Source organism: Centroberyx affinis, unplaced genomic scaffold (assembly GCF_046629955.1).
Source record: "Centroberyx affinis isolate AG114_WGS23_722 - 3 ecotype Tasmania unplaced genomic scaffold, CSIRO-AGI_Caff_v1 ptg004439l_1, whole genome shotgun sequence".
Classification (NCBI taxonomy): domain Eukaryota; kingdom Metazoa; phylum Chordata; class Actinopteri; order Beryciformes; family Berycidae; genus Centroberyx; species Centroberyx affinis.
Window position 1 is genome coordinate 30,001 of NW_027282111.1, and position 19,791 is coordinate 49,791.

The following is a 19,791-nucleotide window of genomic DNA, read 5'->3' on the forward strand; positions in this document are numbered from 1 at the left end:
GTTTATGTAAAAATACACCCATCTTATCAACCTAAACCCCAAATTTGGGCTACAACAGAGAAGAATATCCCATCCCCACTAATCAAGGCGCCATAGATTCACCCTATTTGCCCAAATTAAATTCTGGTGTCTGTTATGATCACCTATTCACCAAATTGAAACAAAATCCACGTGTTATCAATACAGCTAATGATGATTTGGGGTTCTACGCTGATGTAGTTTCCTTACTGAGCTGTACCTGTTTGTCTTGGAGAGGGCAGAGTGATAAGAGGAAGAGGAGGCTGTGGAGGAAGAGGAGGTCGTTCTGCTCAGTTTCTCCTTCTCTGACACCAGAGAATGGGCAGCGGGAACAGACTGGGTCGAATCTGGGCTGTCTGGAAGCTCAGGGATCTCAAAGCAAACGTCTGAAGAAAAAAAAGAGACAAGAACTTTCAGCAACTTTATAACAGCGCTGCACCAGACAGGCTGAGGCATTACATTTGAAAACCCACCTTGACACACATATAAATGACATATTACATGTTATGTGTCTGTGTACCTTCTGGGAAAAGGCTGGAGCTGTGCTGAATAAGAGGCTCAATCACCGTCACCACCTGGACTGAAGAGGCGGCCGCCATGTCGAAAAGAGCGGCCTCCCTGAGAGACAGAGGTATGGACAGAGAAAGGAAAGAAACAGGACATATGAGGGTTAGATTGAAGAAAATATGGACAGAGCACAGATGTACAGACATTTCTCAGAGGCAGAGCTGCTCTGGAGGCAGAAATATTCTCATTGGTTGAGTTAAACCTCAGTGGGCGGAGCCAAAGAACCAACTAACTGGAATGGCAAAGAAAGAACTCAGATCAAAATATAAATAGGAAATAGAAAGGGCAATGACTTCTTTTTTTTCATTCATTCATTATCATGGCATCATGATGTTGAAGGTCAGCAGCTAGCTAACTAGCTTGCCTAGATAGCTATAGGCTAATATGGCTACTTTGAACTGGAAGGTCAGCTAGGCTAACTAGCTAACCTAGATAACTTAATAGGTAGATTGCATTAGTAGCAAGAGGCTTCATATTAGCTTCCTTCATTTTTACCTCTTGCCCTTTTGACTGGGCTTCAGTCTAATGTTACTTAGCCAGAAAAAACGCTGTTCTTTGGCTCCGCCCACTGAGGTTTAACTCAACCAATGAGATTATTTCTGCCGCTGAGAAATATTTGTATAAAACTCCAAATTGCGACAGAAGCATTAGGCCAGTTTGAGACTACGGAGGTGTTTCACAGGTCTGTCTGTTGACAGGATGCTGTGGTTTAGTTTCATGTGACTAGCAGATCTGGTTCATGAAATAAGTCACGAATACTCATCTGCTTTGTACAGGGATGCAAGATGATGAAAGAGGAAGAGGAAGAGAGAGGGCAGAGGAAGTGAGTGAATGGAGAATGGTAGTGCAGCAAGACGGGGAAAGACAGAGGCTGTAGCTGGTCAGTAGTGGTCAGTAGCGGTCAGTACCCATCAGTACCCACCCTTCAGCACGAGGCCACAGCAGGTTGGGTCCCAGGACGATGGCGATGTTACTGGGAGTCATCCTGTTGACAGCCTGCTGCTCAGACAGGAGAGACAAGAACTGGACCAGGTACCTGAACAGGAGGAGGGAGGAGCAAAGTTGGGTGGGTAAACGAGGAAGTGAATCATGGAGGATTAAACAGTTGGATGAAAAAGGATTTGAGAGGGTTTGTGGTCCCATTGGTCGAGCATTGGACTAACACTACAAAGATTAGAGAAAAAGTCCAAAAACTGAAAACAGATTTGTGTATCAGAACTTTGTTTTTTCTTCTTTCCTCTCCCATTAATCATCTCACGACCCCTCAGATTTATCTGGTGACCCTTTGGAGGGGCCCGACCCCTAGGTTGGGAACCACTGGACTAAACTAGCTAACTGTATATAAAGTAGTTCAAACTAGCTCCACCTCCAGCAGCTACAACAGTAACATGTTGCTTACACACTGATGCTTCAGTATTAATAATCTAATAATGTCATATATAATAAAATATCAGTCAGAGGGACCAAACCACTACTTTTACTTTAATACTTTAACTACATTTTGCTGCTAATACTTATGTACTTTTACTTAAGTATGATTTTTTATTGTATTTTTACATTGCTGTATTGGTACTTTTACTTAAGTAAAGGATCAGAATACTTCTTCCACCACTGATCCATATAACCCTTGGGCTTATGAACGCCCTTAAAAACCCATTGGATAAACTCTAAAGTGCTTGGTGGTCAAGTGAAATACAAGGCTGTTTTTCTTCATTCCTGAAACATTTTGGAGCTAGAAGGTTTTCACCCGACTGCAGCAATATGTTGTTTCCATCAAATCAGAAACAGCAAAACAGAGAGAAAAAGAGGGATGTGATCTTCTATAGTCGTTATAAATGCAGGTTATTCCAGACAGATGAATACACACCTGAGATTGTTGTAGTTTTCGGGCGGCAGCTTCTTCAGCAATACTCTGAACTGCTCCAGTTTCTCTGTCAGTTCTTTTTCCCTACAGGCAGAAACAAATCAAACGTAAGAAACCAGCAGACTTGAAACAGGTAAAATATAGAGTATAGAGATAATACACACCCCGCTGCTTTAAACCAATCGTTGTAGAGTTCAAAGGTCAATAGAGGTTCAGGAAGTTCTCGCAGGTAACACTTCAAAGCTCCTGCCACAACACACAGAGAGAAACATCCAATATCACAGCAGGATGGGTATTTCTGTATCTTTAGAATAGAATATTACTCTAATATTTATACTCTCCCAGGAACTGACAACCCAAACTACCATAGTATTTCAAGCAGGCACATCTTGTCATTTCTTCCTCTCTTTTTAACAACTCATTTAAATTTAATTCAATTAAAAGATGCTGAAGCCTGTAGTCAGCTCCACCAATCAGAAGTGGACAAAAGCAGTCGGCACATGATTGGTGCAAGATGCTCCAGTGAATTTGGCCCAATTACAGTTTTGAACCATTAGATTATTTAACACAGTGGTTCTCAACAAGATAATTTGTGGGAGAGGAAAAAATTTCGCTATGCTATCTTTTCAGATTTTTCTCATTTTTTTGTCTTTTTCTTGTGAAATATCGAATAGTTTTCAGCCACTAGGCCTCCTCTGATAATCAAATGAAACGACCTGAAAAGGGAAAATCATTCTTTGAGTGAACTGTTCACCACTGGCTTTAGATTTTTAATTTAATTTCTCCCGTTCTATCAAGACTTCACTTCCTCTTCCTGGCTTCCTGGTTCCTACCTCTCACACCAAGGTTATTATTGTTAATGAAAACTAACGAAATAACGAAAACTAGGTGTGAAAAATTTTTTTTGTTAACTGAAATAAAAATAAAAATGAGGCTTTGCAAAAAAACGATAACTAACTGAAACTGTATTGTGTGTTTACAAAACTAACTAAAATATACAAAAATTATAGAGAAAATCTTTAGTTTTCATAAGCGTAGTATATTGAATTTTTGAATCTCACCCCTGACAAATACCCCATATTACAAAAAAAGACTAAAACTAACACTGAAACTAATAAAAACTAAACTAAAACTAAGCATTCTCAAAAAATAAAAACTAAACTAAACCCACTTTAAAAACTAATTAAAACTAAACTGAAATTGCAAACAAACAGTCAAAACAAAATAAAAATAAAAAGTAATGAAAAATGCAAAACTATAATAACCTTGTCTCACACCCCTCCCCCCTTTCTTACCTGCCACAGCGTGAGGGTCTGTTCTGAACTCGCTGTAGTCCACCACTCCTCCATCCAGACAAGACTTCAGCCTCTTCACCACTGAGGCTGCTGCTGCAAGTCGAAACAAACCCTGAGGCAGAGGGAGAGGGTGATGAGTGAGAGGGTGATGAGTGAGAGGGAGATGAGTGAGAGGGTGATGAGTGAGAGGGAGATGAGTGAGAGGGTGATGAGTGAGAGGGAGATGAGTGAGAGGGTGATGAGTGAGAGGGAGAGAGAGAGGGAGGGAGAGGGAGAGGGAAGGAGAGGGAGAGAGAGGGGGAGAGGGAGGGAGAGAGGGAGAGGGAGAGGGAGAGGGAGAGGGAGGGAGAGGGAGACAGGGAGAGAGAGGGGGAGAGGGAGGGAGAGAGGGAGAGGGAGAGGGAGAGGGAGGGAGAGGGGGAGGGAGACAGGGAGAGGGAGGGAGAGAGGGAGAGGGAGAGACGGAGAGGGAGAGTGAGAGGGAGAGGGAGACAGGGAGAGGGAGGGGGAGAGGGAGAGAGGGAGAGTGAGAGGGAGAGGGAGACAGGGAGAGGGAGGGAGAGAGGGAGAGGGAGAGGGAGAGGGAGAGGGAGTGGGAGAGGGAGACAGGGAGAGGGAGGGAGAGAGGGAGAGACGGAGAGGGAGAGGGAGACAGGGAGAGGGAGGGAGAGAGGGAGAGGGAGAGAGGGAGAGACGGAGAGGGAGAGGGAGACAGGGAGAGGGAGGGGGAGAGGGAGAGAGGGAGAGTGAGAGGGAGACAGGGAGAGGGAGGGGGAGAGGGAGAGAGGGAGAGTGAGACAGGGAGAGGGAGGGAGAGAGGGAGAGGGAGAGACGGAGAGGGAGAGGGAGACAGGGAGAGGGAGAGAGGGAGAGTGAGAGGGAGACAGGGAGAGGGAGGGGGAGAGGGAGAGAGGGAGAGTGAGACAGGGAGAGGGAGGGAGAGAGGGAGAGGGAGAGAGAGGGAGAGGGAGAGGGAGAGGGAGTGGGAGTGGGAGAGGGAGAGGGAGGGGGAGAGGGAGAGAGGGAGAGTGAGAGGGAGACAGGGAGAGGGAGGGGGAGAGGGAGAGAGGGAGAGTGAGACAGGGAGAGGGAGGGAGAGAGGGAGAGGGAGAGAGAGGGAGAGGGAGAGGGAGACAGGGAGAGGGAGGGAGAGAGGGAGAGGGAGAGACGGAGAGGGAGAGGGAGACAGGGAGAGGGAGAGGGAGAGGGAGAGGGAGAGGGAGAGGGAGAGGGAAAGGGAGGGAGAGGGAGAGAGAGAGAGAGAGAGGGAAAGGCAGAGGGAGGGAGAGGGAGAGCGAGAGGGAGAGGGAGAGGGAAAGGCAGAGGGAGGGAGAGGGAGAGAGGAGAGAGAGAGAGAGAGAGGAGAGGGAGAGGGAAAGGCAGAGGGAGGGAGAGGGAGAGAGGGAGGGAGAGAGGGCAATGAGTGAGAAGTTGGGGAGGGAAAGAGTGATGAAGTGGAAGAGTGAGATAAGGACGGAGGTAGGGACAGTGGCAGAGCTGCAGTCAACACAATCTCGGTTGAGTCCAAGTCAATTCCAAGACCGGATCCAGTCGAGGTTGAGCTAAGGCCGGGTTCAAAGGGGGTCGAGACCGAGTTAAGATTGAAACCAGAGCAAATCGAGTCCTATTCAAGACCAAAACCAAACCAAAATAGACAAGAAAGAGGGTATATATCTTTCCAAATATAAAATAATAAAGAGTTGCTTAAAAGGATGGACAGAGATGTAGATCTATCTGCACTAAACCGTTCAACATCCAACAACCCCCAACAGCATCCAACAGCTTTCTACAGGTGAAATCCCTTACATTTGTAGTGCTGGGTAGAAAATTAACCATCTGCAACTAACCACAATCAATAAAATAACTTTTTTATGTGTTTATATAGGCAGGAAACAGTCCAAGACACCAGAAGTCAGGAAGCATTGAGAGGAGGGAGGTAGACGAGGAAAGGTAACGTCAAGTAGCACAGAATAGGAAAATGAGAATAATAATACTAAGAATGCAACTCAAAGTGCTTTACATAAAATAAAAGGATTAAAACAACCACAAGCAAAAGCAAAATTTTCAAGCAAACTCAAAAAGACAGAAATTAAAACAGAAAACAGTCTCGTAAATTTGCATTAAAAAAAGAAACTACTAAGTAAGTAAGGAAAATAGAAATATTATTTTATCGTACTCCAGTATAGGAACGGACCTCTCTACCTTTAATGGGATTTACCACATTCCAGCATAGGAACCAACCTCTATGTTCCTTAAAGGATAAGGCCGGTGTTTTTTAATGCATTGCTTACCATCAACAAATAAAAAATCAGCAGTGATTTTGTTTTGCCAACAAGTCTCGTCCATGTAGCCGGTGCCCAATGAAGCCATGTCCCAGCAGCCATAGAACTCCATTGTATTAAAAAAACGATTAAAAACCCGTCAATGAGCCATGCCGCTGCTCCGCTCTAGCACCGAAAATAGTCCCCGGCGTAATGAAGAATTTGTTCCCATAAAAAAATTTGATTTGGTAATAACTACAACAGCCTGACTTTTCGTGGTAACAGTTAGCGATTTTTAAAATTGACACTATAGACTCCCTTTACACCTTGCATTTAAATGCGTCTCATATCCAGATTGTATCTAGATATGATTTAACCTGATTACATTTACACCTGGTATTAATATGTGTCTCCAGTGTCCACATTGAGATCCGATTGAGATCCGATCGCTCTGTCAAACAACTGCTCAAACAACCGAACGTCACATCCTCCTCTCGTTTGTGCGGGTCCAAAAAAAGAAAAAGATTGTAGCCATCCGTGAAGCTGCGCTATTGTATGGACTTAAACTTGGTGATATGAATTGCCAAGTTTCGCTTGTATACTTTCGTCGGACCAAATTAAAAGCAGACACTTGGTCTCGTCCTGACTCCATCCACGAGTGTCTTGAATATCCATAGCTTTCTTGCTGCTTTCTTGCTAGTAGCTTAGCTCGCTAAATGGCTAATGGCTGCTACCTCGCTGGTTTGGAACAGTTGCGCGCGATTACGTATTTCCACCCACGTAGTTGTTGTATGTGGATTGACAACGCAATTACATTTACACTTGTGTTCAGTGTGGTCACAATGCGTCCCTGACCACCTCCGGAGGTGGTTTGGCCGATCGGATCGCAATCGCAATCCTCAATGCGTCTCGGGTGCATTTACACCTGTACTTTCATGTGGTCAAGCACTATCCGATTGCAATCCGATCAGCCAAAACGCATTTTAATGCAAGGTGTAAAGGGGGCCTATGTCTTTGTGAGCTGTATTTCAAGGTTTTTAGCTTTCAATTGGAGCCAGTGACTTCCGGGTTGACGGCTAAAAACGGTACGTGGGAAGTCAGAAAGTAACGGGAGTAGAGCAAACGCATTGCTGATTTTGTTATTTTCATAGGATTTGTTGACGGTAAGCAATGCGTTAAAAAAACACCAGCCTTATCCTTTAATGGGTCATATTTACAGGAACGACACCTCTGTAAATCCGAGCCTTTCAGTGCTTACTTGCTCTAAACCGTGACCACAAACACAACACTTCACAAACAAAATCCTCTCACACATCATACTGAGTCGTGAGAGAGTGAGAGTGTGAACCCCGGACTCCCCTCCCCTCCCCGCTCACTCCTACCTCCTCCCTCATGCCGGTCGTCAGCAGCATGTGAACACACTCCTGGATCGGTGTGGCGATTTCTCTGTCGCTCTGAGTCAGGTGGGACAGCAGCGGCTCCCCGTACACCTTCTGCTTGGACAGGCTCGCCAGCGGCTCTGTGGCACACAAAAACACAGGGGAAATATTACAGCTTGTCATTCATACCAGTAAGAAGAAGAAGAAGAAGAAGAAGAAGAATGCATAGAGACTGAGAAGTTCACCTTTTTGACTGTGGTTCTCTTTGAGCTCGCTGATGTTTCTGTCCAGGAACTCGTGTGAGTGTTTGTGGTGCTCTGCCTGCAGCTCCAGCAGCTGTGGTGGGAGAGACGAGTGAGGTGAATTTACTGTTCATACGAGGCTGAAAGACATATATTGTAGTCTAGAGTTAGACCAATATACCGGTTTGCCAATATAGGCCGCTTATTAAATATCAACTGTCGTCCATGGCTGATATGATGGAGGTTCCTCTCTGATCGCAGCAGAAAAACAGTCTGTAAAGCCTGAAATTAACTTAACTTTTCTTTGCACGTTGTATTTATTGATTTAATTGTTCAATACTGTTTTTCTGTGAATGAATCCTTCATTTAAAGGCAGTAATGTCTCCCAGAGTTTCCCTGCCATTGAATAGTTGTGGTGGGTCACTCTGCCTTAAAGAGCTGCTGACACTAAAAGAATCAGTCTGGGTTTCACTGGAGAGTTTTAGTGTCCCATGATGCTCTAAATGCTGCTTCAGAGGCTTTTCCATCCTGATGAGAATACAATTCTAAATAAAAAACACTGAATATTTGTAATTTTTCGGCATAAAAACAGAAAACTGTAAAGTATCTGCCTTCAAAAACACATATCAGTCAAACCCTAATGAAGTCCATAAAATCACTCATAGACCAAGCTGTTTCAATCTTTTATCATTTTTCATAATCCAGGAAATAAAAGCAAAAAGTGTTTCCTTGAATTATGAAAAAAGAAAAAAGATAAAGAATAAATAATTGAAGCAAATTATGGATTGTTTTCATGGACTCTACTTTGTCAGCACTTCTGAAAGTGACATACGCACACAGAGCTACAGTCTGACTGAAATACATACAACACAGTGTTAAACCATCATGAATACAACTCACGCGAATGAAGTAGTTAGCATAGTCGTCTTCTTTAGTGGCGAAGTGATACAGATCAGCAGAGTATTGATCCTACAGAGACAGAGAGAGGCACGGCAGTTTAAAGACTGCAGTCAATGAGGAGAGCAAACACACACACACTGTCTCTCTTTCTCTCTCCAAATGTTGAAGATAAGATGAAAGCCGCACACTCTTGCTCCAATGCATAATTTAATCATCAAACACCAGCGTTTCATTAAATTTTGCCTTGGAGCAGGAGTGTTGCTTTCAAAGATTGCAAAGTCAAACAGTCAAACACTAAATCTAAGAGAACTCCTTACACTAGTGTGATAATAATAAGAATCTGATTCTTCATTGATGTCTGGAAATTCTCACACACACACACACACACACACACGCTCAGTGTTTTGCTCATGGACACTCCAGCAGTGAAGTACCTTGATGTTCTCCAGCTTCCTCCACGCCTCCTCCACTTCCTCCCTGAGCCCGTCCTGCTTGGCCTGGGGGCCTGTGCTGGCCTGGCTCCTGACACACACACACACACACACACACACACACAGAGAAGTGATATTTAAAATTAGCTGGATAAACGCTGTGAAATACCGCTCTAATCGTCTGATGTGAGACAGGCTGACCCACCTGTTTCGTGCGTTGTGCCAGTCTGTAGTGAGCTTGGCAAACTGCTTCTTGTTCCGGAGAATCTCTGGTAAATCGTCCTAAAAAGAAAAGCATGGATAAAAAAGTACTAGCTGAGTTAGTGTATGGAATATACAGCATCGATTTTGGTTAGAGATTAGAGCTCTTATTCATTTATTTTTTTATTTGCCATTTTATTTCCAATCAGTAGATGTGTCCATACATTAATTCTTCTCAAGTTTAGTTTAGTTTAGTTCTTCTCAACAGAAAAATCATACTTGTAATCCCATATAAACTTGAGCGTACAAAATGTTTTTCCTATGTAGACGTGTACTGTATGCAGTGGTGGAAGAAGTAAAAGTAGAAATACCACAGTATAAAAATACTTGCATTCAAAATGTTACTTAAGTAGAAGTACAAAAGTATTAGCATCAAAATGTACTTAAAGCAACAAAAGTAAAAGTGCTCATTATGCAGAATGGCCCATTTCAGAATAATACATTATATATTATATTATTGAATTATAATTTTTTATGCATTCATGTGTAAACATCACTTTAATGTTGCAGCTGGAAAAGGTGGGGCTGATTTCCACTACTTTATACACTGCTGGGTAGCTTACAGTAATCTATAATAATACATCACAATTTATTAGTTGATTATATTTTGTATTAATAATCTGAATCTGCAAAGTAACTAGTAACTTAAGTTATCAAATAAAGGTAGTATATCAAATAAAGTACAATATTTCCCTCTGAAATGTAGTGGAGTATAAGTATAAAGTAGCATAAAATGGTAATACTCAAGTAAAGTACAAGTACCTCAAAATTGTACTTAAGTACAGTATTCGAGTAAATGTACTTACTCGATTACTGTTACTTTCCACCTCTGACTGTATGTATCCACTTTAAACCCTGTATGTCCACAGAAGTACATTTGCAGAAGCGTATTTTCACCTCGCTGAGCTTGTTGAGCGGCTCCAGAACTTCCTTCTCCAGTTTCATCTCAAAGTCGGCCAGCATGGTGGCCAGCATCTTCTCCATGAAGCAGCACATCTCCAGCACCCTCCTGCCACACACACACACACACACACACACACACACACACAGCATGATCAATAGGGGTCAGAGGTCAAGAAGCACAGAGGGAGAGATGGAGGGATGGATCAATGGATGAACTGGTGGATGGATGGATGCAAGTGGATCAAACCTGTCACCTGATAGAGGATTCTGCATCAAAGTCTTTGAGGCTTTCTGCCATGCTGACGGACAGCAGCATCAGAGGGAGTTTTTTCTGAGGAGAGAGAGAATGCAGAGGAAGATATACAGTTAGGCCCAGAAATATTTGGACAGCGACACAAGTTTTGTTATTTTAGCTGTTTACAAAAACATATTCAGGATACAGTTATATAATCAATATGGGCTTAAAGTGCAGACTCTCAGCTGTAATTTGAGAGTATTCACATCCAAATTGGAGGAAGGGTTTAGGAATTACAGCTCTTTAATATGTAGCCGCCTCTTTTTCAAGGGACCAAAAGTAATTGGACAAATTAACATTACCATAAGTAAAATGTTCATTTTTAATACTTTGTTGAGAATCCTTTGCAGGCAATGACTGCCTGAAGTCTGGAACCCATGGACATCACCAAACGCTGGGTTTCCTCCTTTGAGCCTCTTTTTCAAGGGACGATAAAGTAATTGGACAATTGACTCAGAAGGCTGCATGGGCTCTTTCCAGGATCCTTTCCATGGTGAAGAAAAACCCTTCACAACATCCACCCAAGTGAAGAACACTCTCCAGGAAGTAGGTGTATCAGTATCTAAGTCTACCATAAAGAGAAGACTTAATGAGAGTAAATACAGAGGGTTCACCACAAGGTGCAAACCATTAACCAGCCTCAAAAATAGAAAGGCCAGATTAGACTTTGCCAAAAAACATCTGAAGAAGCCAGCCCAGTTCTGGAACAGCATTCTTTGGACAGATGAGACTAAGATCAACCTGTACCAGAATGATGGGAAGAAGAAAGTATGGAGAAGAATTGGAACAGCTCATGATCCAAAGCACACCACATCTTCTGTAAAACATGGTGGAGGCAGTGTGATGGCATGGGCATGCATGGCTTCCAATGGCACTGGGTCACTAGTGTTTACTGATGATGTGACAGAAGACAGAAGCGGCCGGATGAATTCTGAAGTGTATAGGGATATACTTTCTGCTCAGATTCAGCCAAATGCAGCGAAGTTGATCGGACGGCGCTTCACAGTACAGATGGACAATGACCCAAAACATACTGCGAAAGCAACCCAGGAGTTTTTTAAGGCAAAGAAGTGGAACATTCTGCAATGACCGAGTCAATCACCAGATCTCAACCCGATGGAGCATGCACTTCACTTGCTCAAGACAAAACTTAAGGCAGAAAGACCCACAAACAAGAAACAACTGAAGACAGCTGCAGTAAAGGCCTGGCAAAGCATCACAAAGGAGGAAACCCAGCGTTTGGTGATGTCCATGGGTTCCAGACTTCAGGCAGTCATTGCCTGCAAAGGATTCTCAACAAAGTATTAAAAATGAACATTTTACTTATGGTAATGTTAATTTGTCCAATTACTTTTGGTCCCTTGAAAAAGAGGCGGCTACATATTAAAGAGCTGTAATTCCTAAACCCTTCCTCCAATTTGGATGTGAATACTCTCAAATTACAGCTGAGAGTCTGCACTTTAAGCCCATATTGATTATATAACTGTATCCTGAATATGTTTTTGTAAACAGCTAAAATAACAAAACTTGTGTCACTGTCCAAATATTTCTGGGCCTAACTGTACTATAACGTCTTTTAGTAACCAGTCAGATGTTTCCAGACAAGTCGTCATGGCAGCAGTAGGATGATCAGTACCATGCGTTTCTCCGCCTCCAGGCCCGGCTGGCTCTGCAGGCAGCCCAGCAGCTTCTTGTGCAGCACCTGAGCCGCCTTCTTGGCCGGCTCCACCCGCTGCTCCACCTGGACCACAGAGACACACTTCATTACATTTACACACTTTACTGTGACTGAGTAGCTGTTTTGTGTATTTGTACTTTTTCCTAGTATTTTTTAAAGTCAGTAATTAGTACTTTTACTTAAGTACATTTTTACTGAAGTATTTGGTTCACTACATTTTAAGTCACATACAATACAGAGGACAGATTTTATAATTTATAATTTGCCTAACTCATTTAGATCGATTACTTCTTTCCATAACTTCAAGACTTCTTTGCTTGTTCACCTTAAATCTACTTGCTCTTGTTTTTGATTGTATTTACCTTCATTTTTAGTTTATAAGTAGACTCGGTACTTTGTCATAATGTTATTTGGTCTGCTCATTTATTTTATTTCTCGTTCATTCTTTTGTATGATGACACTTGTAACAGATGTAGCGGGTGTGGTTTGGGATGGTGTGAGAGCCCTTATGTGTGTTTCCTTGTAAATGTTACTATGTTGATTGTTTAGTGTCGTTGGATTGTTTAATTTATTATCATTATTATTATTTATGTATTTTGTTTTGTTTATATGTTGTTAACTTCTATGTTTTGTGCCTGAGGACCCCCTCGAAAACGAGATGGTGCATCTCAAGAGGTTTCTCCTCTAATTAAATTTTGAAATAAATTTTGTGGCTCTCCAGCAGCAATAGAAACTGGATCAACGTGAATTGACAAACTGTGGAGCCATTCACAGTAACAAGAGGAATCTGGGTTTACTTTTCTAATTAAAAGAATCTAGTTTGAATTCTGTCCTCTCGTTTTTTTAGAATCACATGGGAAAGATCATCTAACAATGTTTTCTTTCTAAAAAAAATAACTCGGTGACTTTTACTCTGAGGACATTTTAAATGAGCTACTTTTTACTTTCACTTCAGTAGATTTTTACACCGGTACATTCACTTCTACTTAAGATAAAAAATATCAGCAAAGTAAAAATACTTCTACTTGAGCAGGACAGTCTGGTCTCTTTCCAGACACACTGAAGCTCAGACCGGAAACAGCAGCTGTGTGACTGTGATCTGCCAACCAGCAACAGAGTTTGTGCATTTATTAGTTTCTTTGATAGGGACAATGCAAATTAACATAGTGCCACTTCAGCTGGTTACAAACAAGTTGATGCAACTGATGTTTATTATAGCTGTTACTAGTTTCCAACTCCTGTCATGTGTTGCTGTCTGAAGCTCTGTTAAGTTTGTGAGTGACAGTTAATAATCTTAGTCCAGTTTCTCGTCCCTTTTTAACGTTCAGCATCTCATGACAGGGAAGAGCCGGTATGTTCACTTGCTGTCTGGTTTTATCAGCTGCAGTTTGTCTGTCTGTTCGAAACTGTGGTGACTAAATGATGTGGTTTTATGCTGTGGTTTTATTGTAAATCCTTTCTGGAAAGGAAAAATTCTGTTACGGGCAGCGATGCAGTAAATAACAAGGTGGTGAACTATGACCTGCAACTGGTGATCAGCATTAAGGTAAACAAAAATTATATTGTTAGAAAAAATATGAATTCCTACTTTATTTTCCCTAAAAGACCCTATACTAATAGACCTTACATCAGTTGATAGTCCTTACTATGATGTGCACTGTGAATTTCATATAATAAAGATTTATGTCAGATTAAAACGGAGGGTAAAGTGAGTTCAGGTGGTTTTACTCTCCACTACATCACTGCTTACAGGACAATAAAGTCTGAATTAGATCTAGAATAAGAACAGAGCTAAAACCACACACACAATTCTCTTTGACTCTGTTATAGTCTGCAAAATTAATTCATAAATTGTAGTTTTAAAAGCAGATTTATCTCTCTCTCTCTCTCTCTCACCGTAACCAGGTCTTCATGGAGGAGTTCGGTGGCATCTTGTGACCTGCGGATGTTTACATTGAGGAGGTTAGTGAAGAAACAGGCAAACAGCAGGTCTGGGGTCAGAAATACACATATAGAGGGACGTGAGTGACATATTTGGCCAAAAACGAGTATCATATTTCGTTATAAAGCCCTTGTTGAGCTCTGTCTGACGGTCAAAATGACACATTTGTGATTGTATACAAATTTAAAGTGAAAACTATACATTAAATTTGATGCACAAAGGGCATAACTGCATTTGCAACAGCTTTTTATATAATACATTTTCTCTTAATCTCTCTAAAAGTATGAATGGTTCCTATCTTCCTTTTTGAATAAAGATTACATAATCATTTAACCCCTTGCAACCTAAATTTCCTTACATTTCCTCTTAAGTAGCTTCAAAGTTAGAAAAAACAAGTCACATCCATATTCTGTATTAAATTCAGCTGCTTAAATTGAGTGAAATATTCAAACCCAAGATGCCATTTTTTATGGCTGCATCATTACATCAAGTGGAAAATATCTAGATGTCTTGTGTATCATTTTATACACATTTCCCTGTAATTCAGCCTGACATGTTTGGTATCTTTGGAAACCTTGGGATCTTGACTAGAATTAATAAAAAAAGTTCTGTGGGTTTGAACAAAGGTTGGCTGCGAAACAAGGCCGGTGGGAAAATGTCACTTACTCCCCTTTCTCTCTAAACTCTCAATATTACTGTTGGCTGGTTATATTTGGGACATTTTGAGGCCAGAGTGAAACAAGTCAGATGAAATCATCGTCCTAAACCTGAGTGTGTGGGCAGCTGTGGTTTAGCTCAGTGCCAGCGCTGAGAGAGGGAGGAGGGGCCGAGACACCAAACCCTCCTCTCTCTCTCTCTCTCTCTCTCTCTCTCTGCTGCAACATCCCCCCACGCTGTTTAAAATGGAGGGAAGGAGATCGAAGGAGAAGTGAAATACAACAAACTTCTCAGCGGCGAGCGTCTTCCAGCTCACAGGAAGCCCAGCCCAGTTCGCGATGGGGTCACATGAGTTCCTGCACCTCCAAGGTGTCGTTTCTTCTTCTCCTGCAGTGAACCTGCCTGACATCTGACGTTTGAAAAGCCGAAGAAACGGAGAAATCCCCAAACATCTTTGAAGCACGAAGCCAGTTCCCCTTTTTTTGTCACTCAACTCTCATTTCAACTTTTCCTGTTGTGGCGGCAAAAACTTCTCTTGTTCCCCTAAGAGTGAAATTACATCAGAGCATGTGAGCAGAGGTTTTGAATGCTTTTAGACACAAAACAAAAGTGTGTGTGTGTGTGTGTGTGTGTATATCTAGATCTAGGTTATGGTTAGACTGGTATATCCGTTTGAGGATATAATGGATGTTCCTCCCTGACCACAGCTACAGAAAAACTGTAAAACCTACAGTGAAAGTGTATTTTCTTTGCACATTTTATTTATTCTTCTAATTGTTCAACAACTCTTTTTTGTGAATTAATTCTAGGTTTAAAGGCCTCATGTATCCCAGAGTTTCCCTACCGATGAACACGTGGTGGGGGGTCTCCCTGTACTAAAAGTGCTGCTTTTAGTTTTAGCTGGTTTCAGTGGAGAGTTTTAGTGTCCCATGATGGTCTGGGTGCTGTTTCAGAGGCTTTTCCACCCAGATGAGAAAGAAAATTCTGGGGGAAACACTGAATACTTGTCATTTTGGGGAGTAAAAATGGAAAAATGGAAAGATAACATCAAGATAAGGTAGCCATCTGTCACCAGTTTCAATACAAAAATATCAGTATTGGTATCAGATGTCAAAAGCCCATATTGGTGAAACCCCAATCTATACCTATATACAGTATATATAAATACTGTATGTGTGTCTGCATGTGGTGTGTGTCTGTGCATCATGCGTGTGTTTATCTCATATCAGAAGTCACACAAGTCGGTGTTTGTACAAAGTGAGAATTGTGTGGAAGCGCTGCTGTGCTGCGGCGGTTTGAGCTCGGCCGCGTTCTGCTGCAGATGCACACAGTGAAGGTTTATTATTAAACCAGAATGAGTCAGAGGAGAGGAGGAGAGGAGGAGAGGAGAGGAGAGGTGGAGGTGGAGGCAGCATGCCGGCCTGCAAACACACTGCAGCCTGCACCGACACCACCAGGCCGGGGCGGAGCCGCGTGTGTGAAGATGGTGTGTGGATCCCCCCTGCTGCAAATGTTAGGTGCTTTTTTAGAAATCGTAAAAACACACACACAGACACGCACACACACACACACACACTCTAGATCGGTGGTTCTCAACCTTTTTGGTTCATGACACCTTGAGATTGTGCTGAACAGTGGTGAGCAGTCCAACGAAAGAATGATTCTCCCTTTTCAGGTCGTTTCATTGGATTATCAGAGGAGGCCTGGAGGCTGAAAACTATTCAGTATTTCACAAGAAAAGAGCAAACATTAAGAGAAAAATCTGAAAAAAACCCACTTGAGTCAATTAGCCATTTAAAAGACGACAAATGGTTACAGACATCTAGGCCAAAATGAGGCTCCATAGGGTTTAAAAGTGAAAGTTTAGTATTGTCTCTGTCTTAGATGAGGTCTTCTGGGGTACATTACAGAAATAAAGCATTATCTTGTACAAAGGGACTTCTCTAGTGCATATTTTTACAGCTATTTATGCATTGTTTAAATATGTAATGTAATGTATTACTGGGCTACACATTCCCAAAAAGATCCTGGGCTGTATGAGAGCTAAAGGATAGACGTGATGCTGAAATGACATTGGTAACACATTGTTATAGAAGAAATATGTTTTTTCCTATCCCAGAAATCATCATGTCACAACCTCCTGGAGGGTCCCGACCCCCAGGCTGAAAACCAAATCTCTACATCACATTAACAACACGCACCATGTCTCTCTGTCAGTCTGTCCACTCAGGCGTACTAAAGCTCGGTAACAAAAGGCGTTTCTTGTTTCCAGGGCAGAGGAGCGTGACGACCGCAACGAGGTTTCCCTCAAAAACCCAAACAGCGTGCTCGACTTTCAGAATAAACCAGCAGCAACTCTCAAATTCCACTTTTACACACTTTTACAACACTTTCATTTGTAATGAAAAGGAGAACATGGCACAAAGAAATGCAGGAATCGAGATTCCCTCAAAGCAGAATATCAAGCTGCTCAAATGAAATCGTGTACAAATGAAATCCTCTGTTTTCAAAAAGTAATAATAATGCATTGGGGTTCAAACAGGCTTTGAAAAACCCTTGAAATTCTGTGGATTTGAGAAAAATTTGAGGCCTTGAATGAGTTTTGAAATTGAAATTAAAATGTCTCACTCCTCCGGACCTTTCTCCATCATGGGATCAATACTTCACATCCAGAGGAAAACCCTGTAGATGGATTTTGAGCCGATACAGCAGCAGGTTTTAAAACCAATACATTAAAATGAACTAAAATGAACAAATTCACCATAATTTCTTGCCTTGACAAGATCATGAGTGAAAAATGTGGCTTCTGTGGTGTCTAATTTTGCCCAATATCACGTCTTACCCCCAAAACACACCAATTTTGAGTCCATATTTTCCAAAAATATCCTCCAAACTCATGCCCCAGAAGAAGACGGCAAACCAAAAGAGAAGTACTGAATGAGAGTCACTTACTTCCCCACAGAGCCGAGCTGCTTCAGGATGCTCAGAGACTGCCTGAGCATGCTGGCAGCCGAGTCCAAACCAGAGTCTCTACCCCGTCTGACCCCGAAACCTGCTCCGAAATGTCCACACAGGGCCGGCTGCTGCTGCTACTTCATCAGGAAGGAGTGGTACGGGCCGGTCCTCTGCCTCTGTGGGAAGGTTTCCTTTGTGTGTGTGTGTGTGTGTTTTGGTCGTCAGTTTTCGTTCTCGTTTCAGGAGTGTGTGTGTGTGAAGCCCCAGTCACTTCTCGCACAAGCCAGCGAATGAGGAAGTCCCGCAGATGAAGTATCAGCTGTGGAGGAGGAAGAGAGAGAGAGATTTTAGTTGTCACAAGGTGACTTAACAGTTAACCTACAGAGTCACAACACCGCAGTATTAATTCACAGAGGTGAAAGCAAATCCCCTGTGTCAGTGACTAGGTGCAACTCTGAGATTTTTGAGGTGTATCCAGTGGTGGAAAAGTACTAGACTGTCCTACTCAAGTAGAAGTACTGTTACTTTGCTGATATTTTACTTAAGTAGAAGTAAAAGTGCTGGTGTAAAAATCTACTGAAGTAAAAGTAAAAGGTAGCTCATTCAGAGTAAAAGCTAGTTACTTTTTTAGAAAATAGAACATTGTTAGATGTGATATTTTTCATGTGATTTTAAAAGTACAAGATTCAAAATTCTTAATTGGAAAATTTGGCAATTACAAAATAAAGTGCACAAGCAAAGTAAAGCCAGATTACTCTTCTCTTCTTTGCTGACAGGCTGTTCACAAAGAAGTTTACAGTAACTTGTGTAAATATAAGTAGTTACTTCCACGTTTGGGTGTATCTGTCATTTGATGATGTTGAGAGGTGATGAGAGAGAACATTTTGAACATTTAGATTTTTTCCCTGTTCTCTAAAATTATATATGTCAGACAGGAAGTAGAATCTAATAAGCAGAAGGACGCATAATTCACTATGCAATGTTTCTGGATAATAATTACATGATATATCTGAGTTGCAGCCACTCCACAGCCATTAAGCGTCTGTATAAGTGCAGCATTGTGCTACAGATCTTGCTATGAGAGTGATGCTTTATAAAATATCCTTCTGACGAGCTGTGGTTTTGTGTCTGTACTTCTGTAAACGCGAGCAAAACGCGCCGTGCAAATGCATAATAAGGATGTGAGAAGTCCAAAAGAGGAAACTATTGAAGCTGCTGAAGGCCTCGTACGGTTTGGCTGTGACCGGCCTGCGGGGCGTTCAGAGCGTCCTGTGAAATCACTGTTATCTTTATTCAGCCACTATTTCCATCTGATTTTCATAGACAGGCTTCCAAGTGTCTGTTTTCATGCCTGTCTCATTCCAGCTGTATTTGTCTGTTTATTCCTTTCTAACCTGGTTTTTTAATTCATGTCTGACATCATCTTTTATTCTGCTGACTTTCACTTACTGTATTTTTAGTAGTCTGTTACATCACCACACCGCCATCTTGGTAGGAAAATAACAGCTGATTGTAATCAAATGACAGCCACAGTCAATGAGCTGTGTATACGGTAAAGCATTCTCAACCTTTTTCATATCAAGGACCCTAATTTAGTCCACATTAGAGCCGCAGACCCCCATCTGATGAGATTTTGTCTCTCGGACCCAAATCTGAGAATATATTTATTGTTAGATATGATTTTGTCCAGAATTCCATAACTATCTGTATTGTAGGTGGCGAGATGACAGTGAAAATATGATCAAAACAGCCATTCTTCTGCATTCTCTAATCGTGTTAATTTCTTGCAAATTAAATAATGGTAAAGTTTAACAATTCATCAGTTTGCTGGGGACCCCCTGGAACCCCCCCCCCCCCCAAGGACCCCACGTTGAGAACCGCTGCAGTAAAGCACCATATTGGTAGGAAATGCGCATGACATCATGAGTCAGTGGAGCACTTGGCACCGGTAGACTTCTGCAACGGCGGTTGAAACCAACGCACAAATTTATCCAGTGATTAAATCAAGAGATTGAATAACAGACAACGCCCACCAGACACTTTAAAATGACGAGCGAATGCTGCTGCAGCAGGCAGCACAGAGACAGAAACCACTGTTGAGACATCTGGAGGTGTTGTGGGTCTAATTCAACCATCGTGAGAT

The 19,791-nt window shown here is 42.1% G+C and overlaps 1 protein-coding gene across 1 annotated transcript in view; it reads right to left on the reverse strand.

Moving 5' to 3' along the window:
- sh3bp1 (SH3-domain binding protein 1) overlaps positions 1-17,920 on the reverse strand; it is a 22,542-nt gene extending 4,622 nt beyond the window's left edge. The window contains exons 1-16 of the mRNA XM_071544040.1: positions 17,646-17,920; positions 13,991-14,033; positions 12,053-12,157; positions 10,376-10,452; positions 10,116-10,227; positions 9,163-9,239; positions 8,961-9,048; positions 8,527-8,595; positions 7,630-7,720; positions 7,388-7,524; positions 3,745-3,856; positions 2,614-2,695; positions 2,453-2,533; positions 1,508-1,621; positions 539-636; positions 239-404 (exon numbers count right to left, since the gene is read on the reverse strand). Of these exons, the coding sequence (XP_071400141.1) occupies positions 239-404; positions 539-636; positions 1,508-1,621; positions 2,453-2,533; positions 2,614-2,695; positions 3,745-3,856; positions 7,388-7,524; positions 7,630-7,720; positions 8,527-8,595; positions 8,961-9,048; positions 9,163-9,239; positions 10,116-10,227; positions 10,376-10,452; positions 12,053-12,157; positions 13,991-14,033; positions 17,646-17,695 (1,502 nt within the window). The 5' untranslated portion in view covers positions 17,696-17,920. The remainder of the gene's footprint in view (positions 1-238; positions 405-538; positions 637-1,507; positions 1,622-2,452; positions 2,534-2,613; positions 2,696-3,744; positions 3,857-7,387; positions 7,525-7,629; positions 7,721-8,526; positions 8,596-8,960; positions 9,049-9,162; positions 9,240-10,115; positions 10,228-10,375; positions 10,453-12,052; positions 12,158-13,990; positions 14,034-17,645) is intronic.
- Between the last annotated feature and the right edge of the window lie 1,871 nt (positions 17,921-19,791).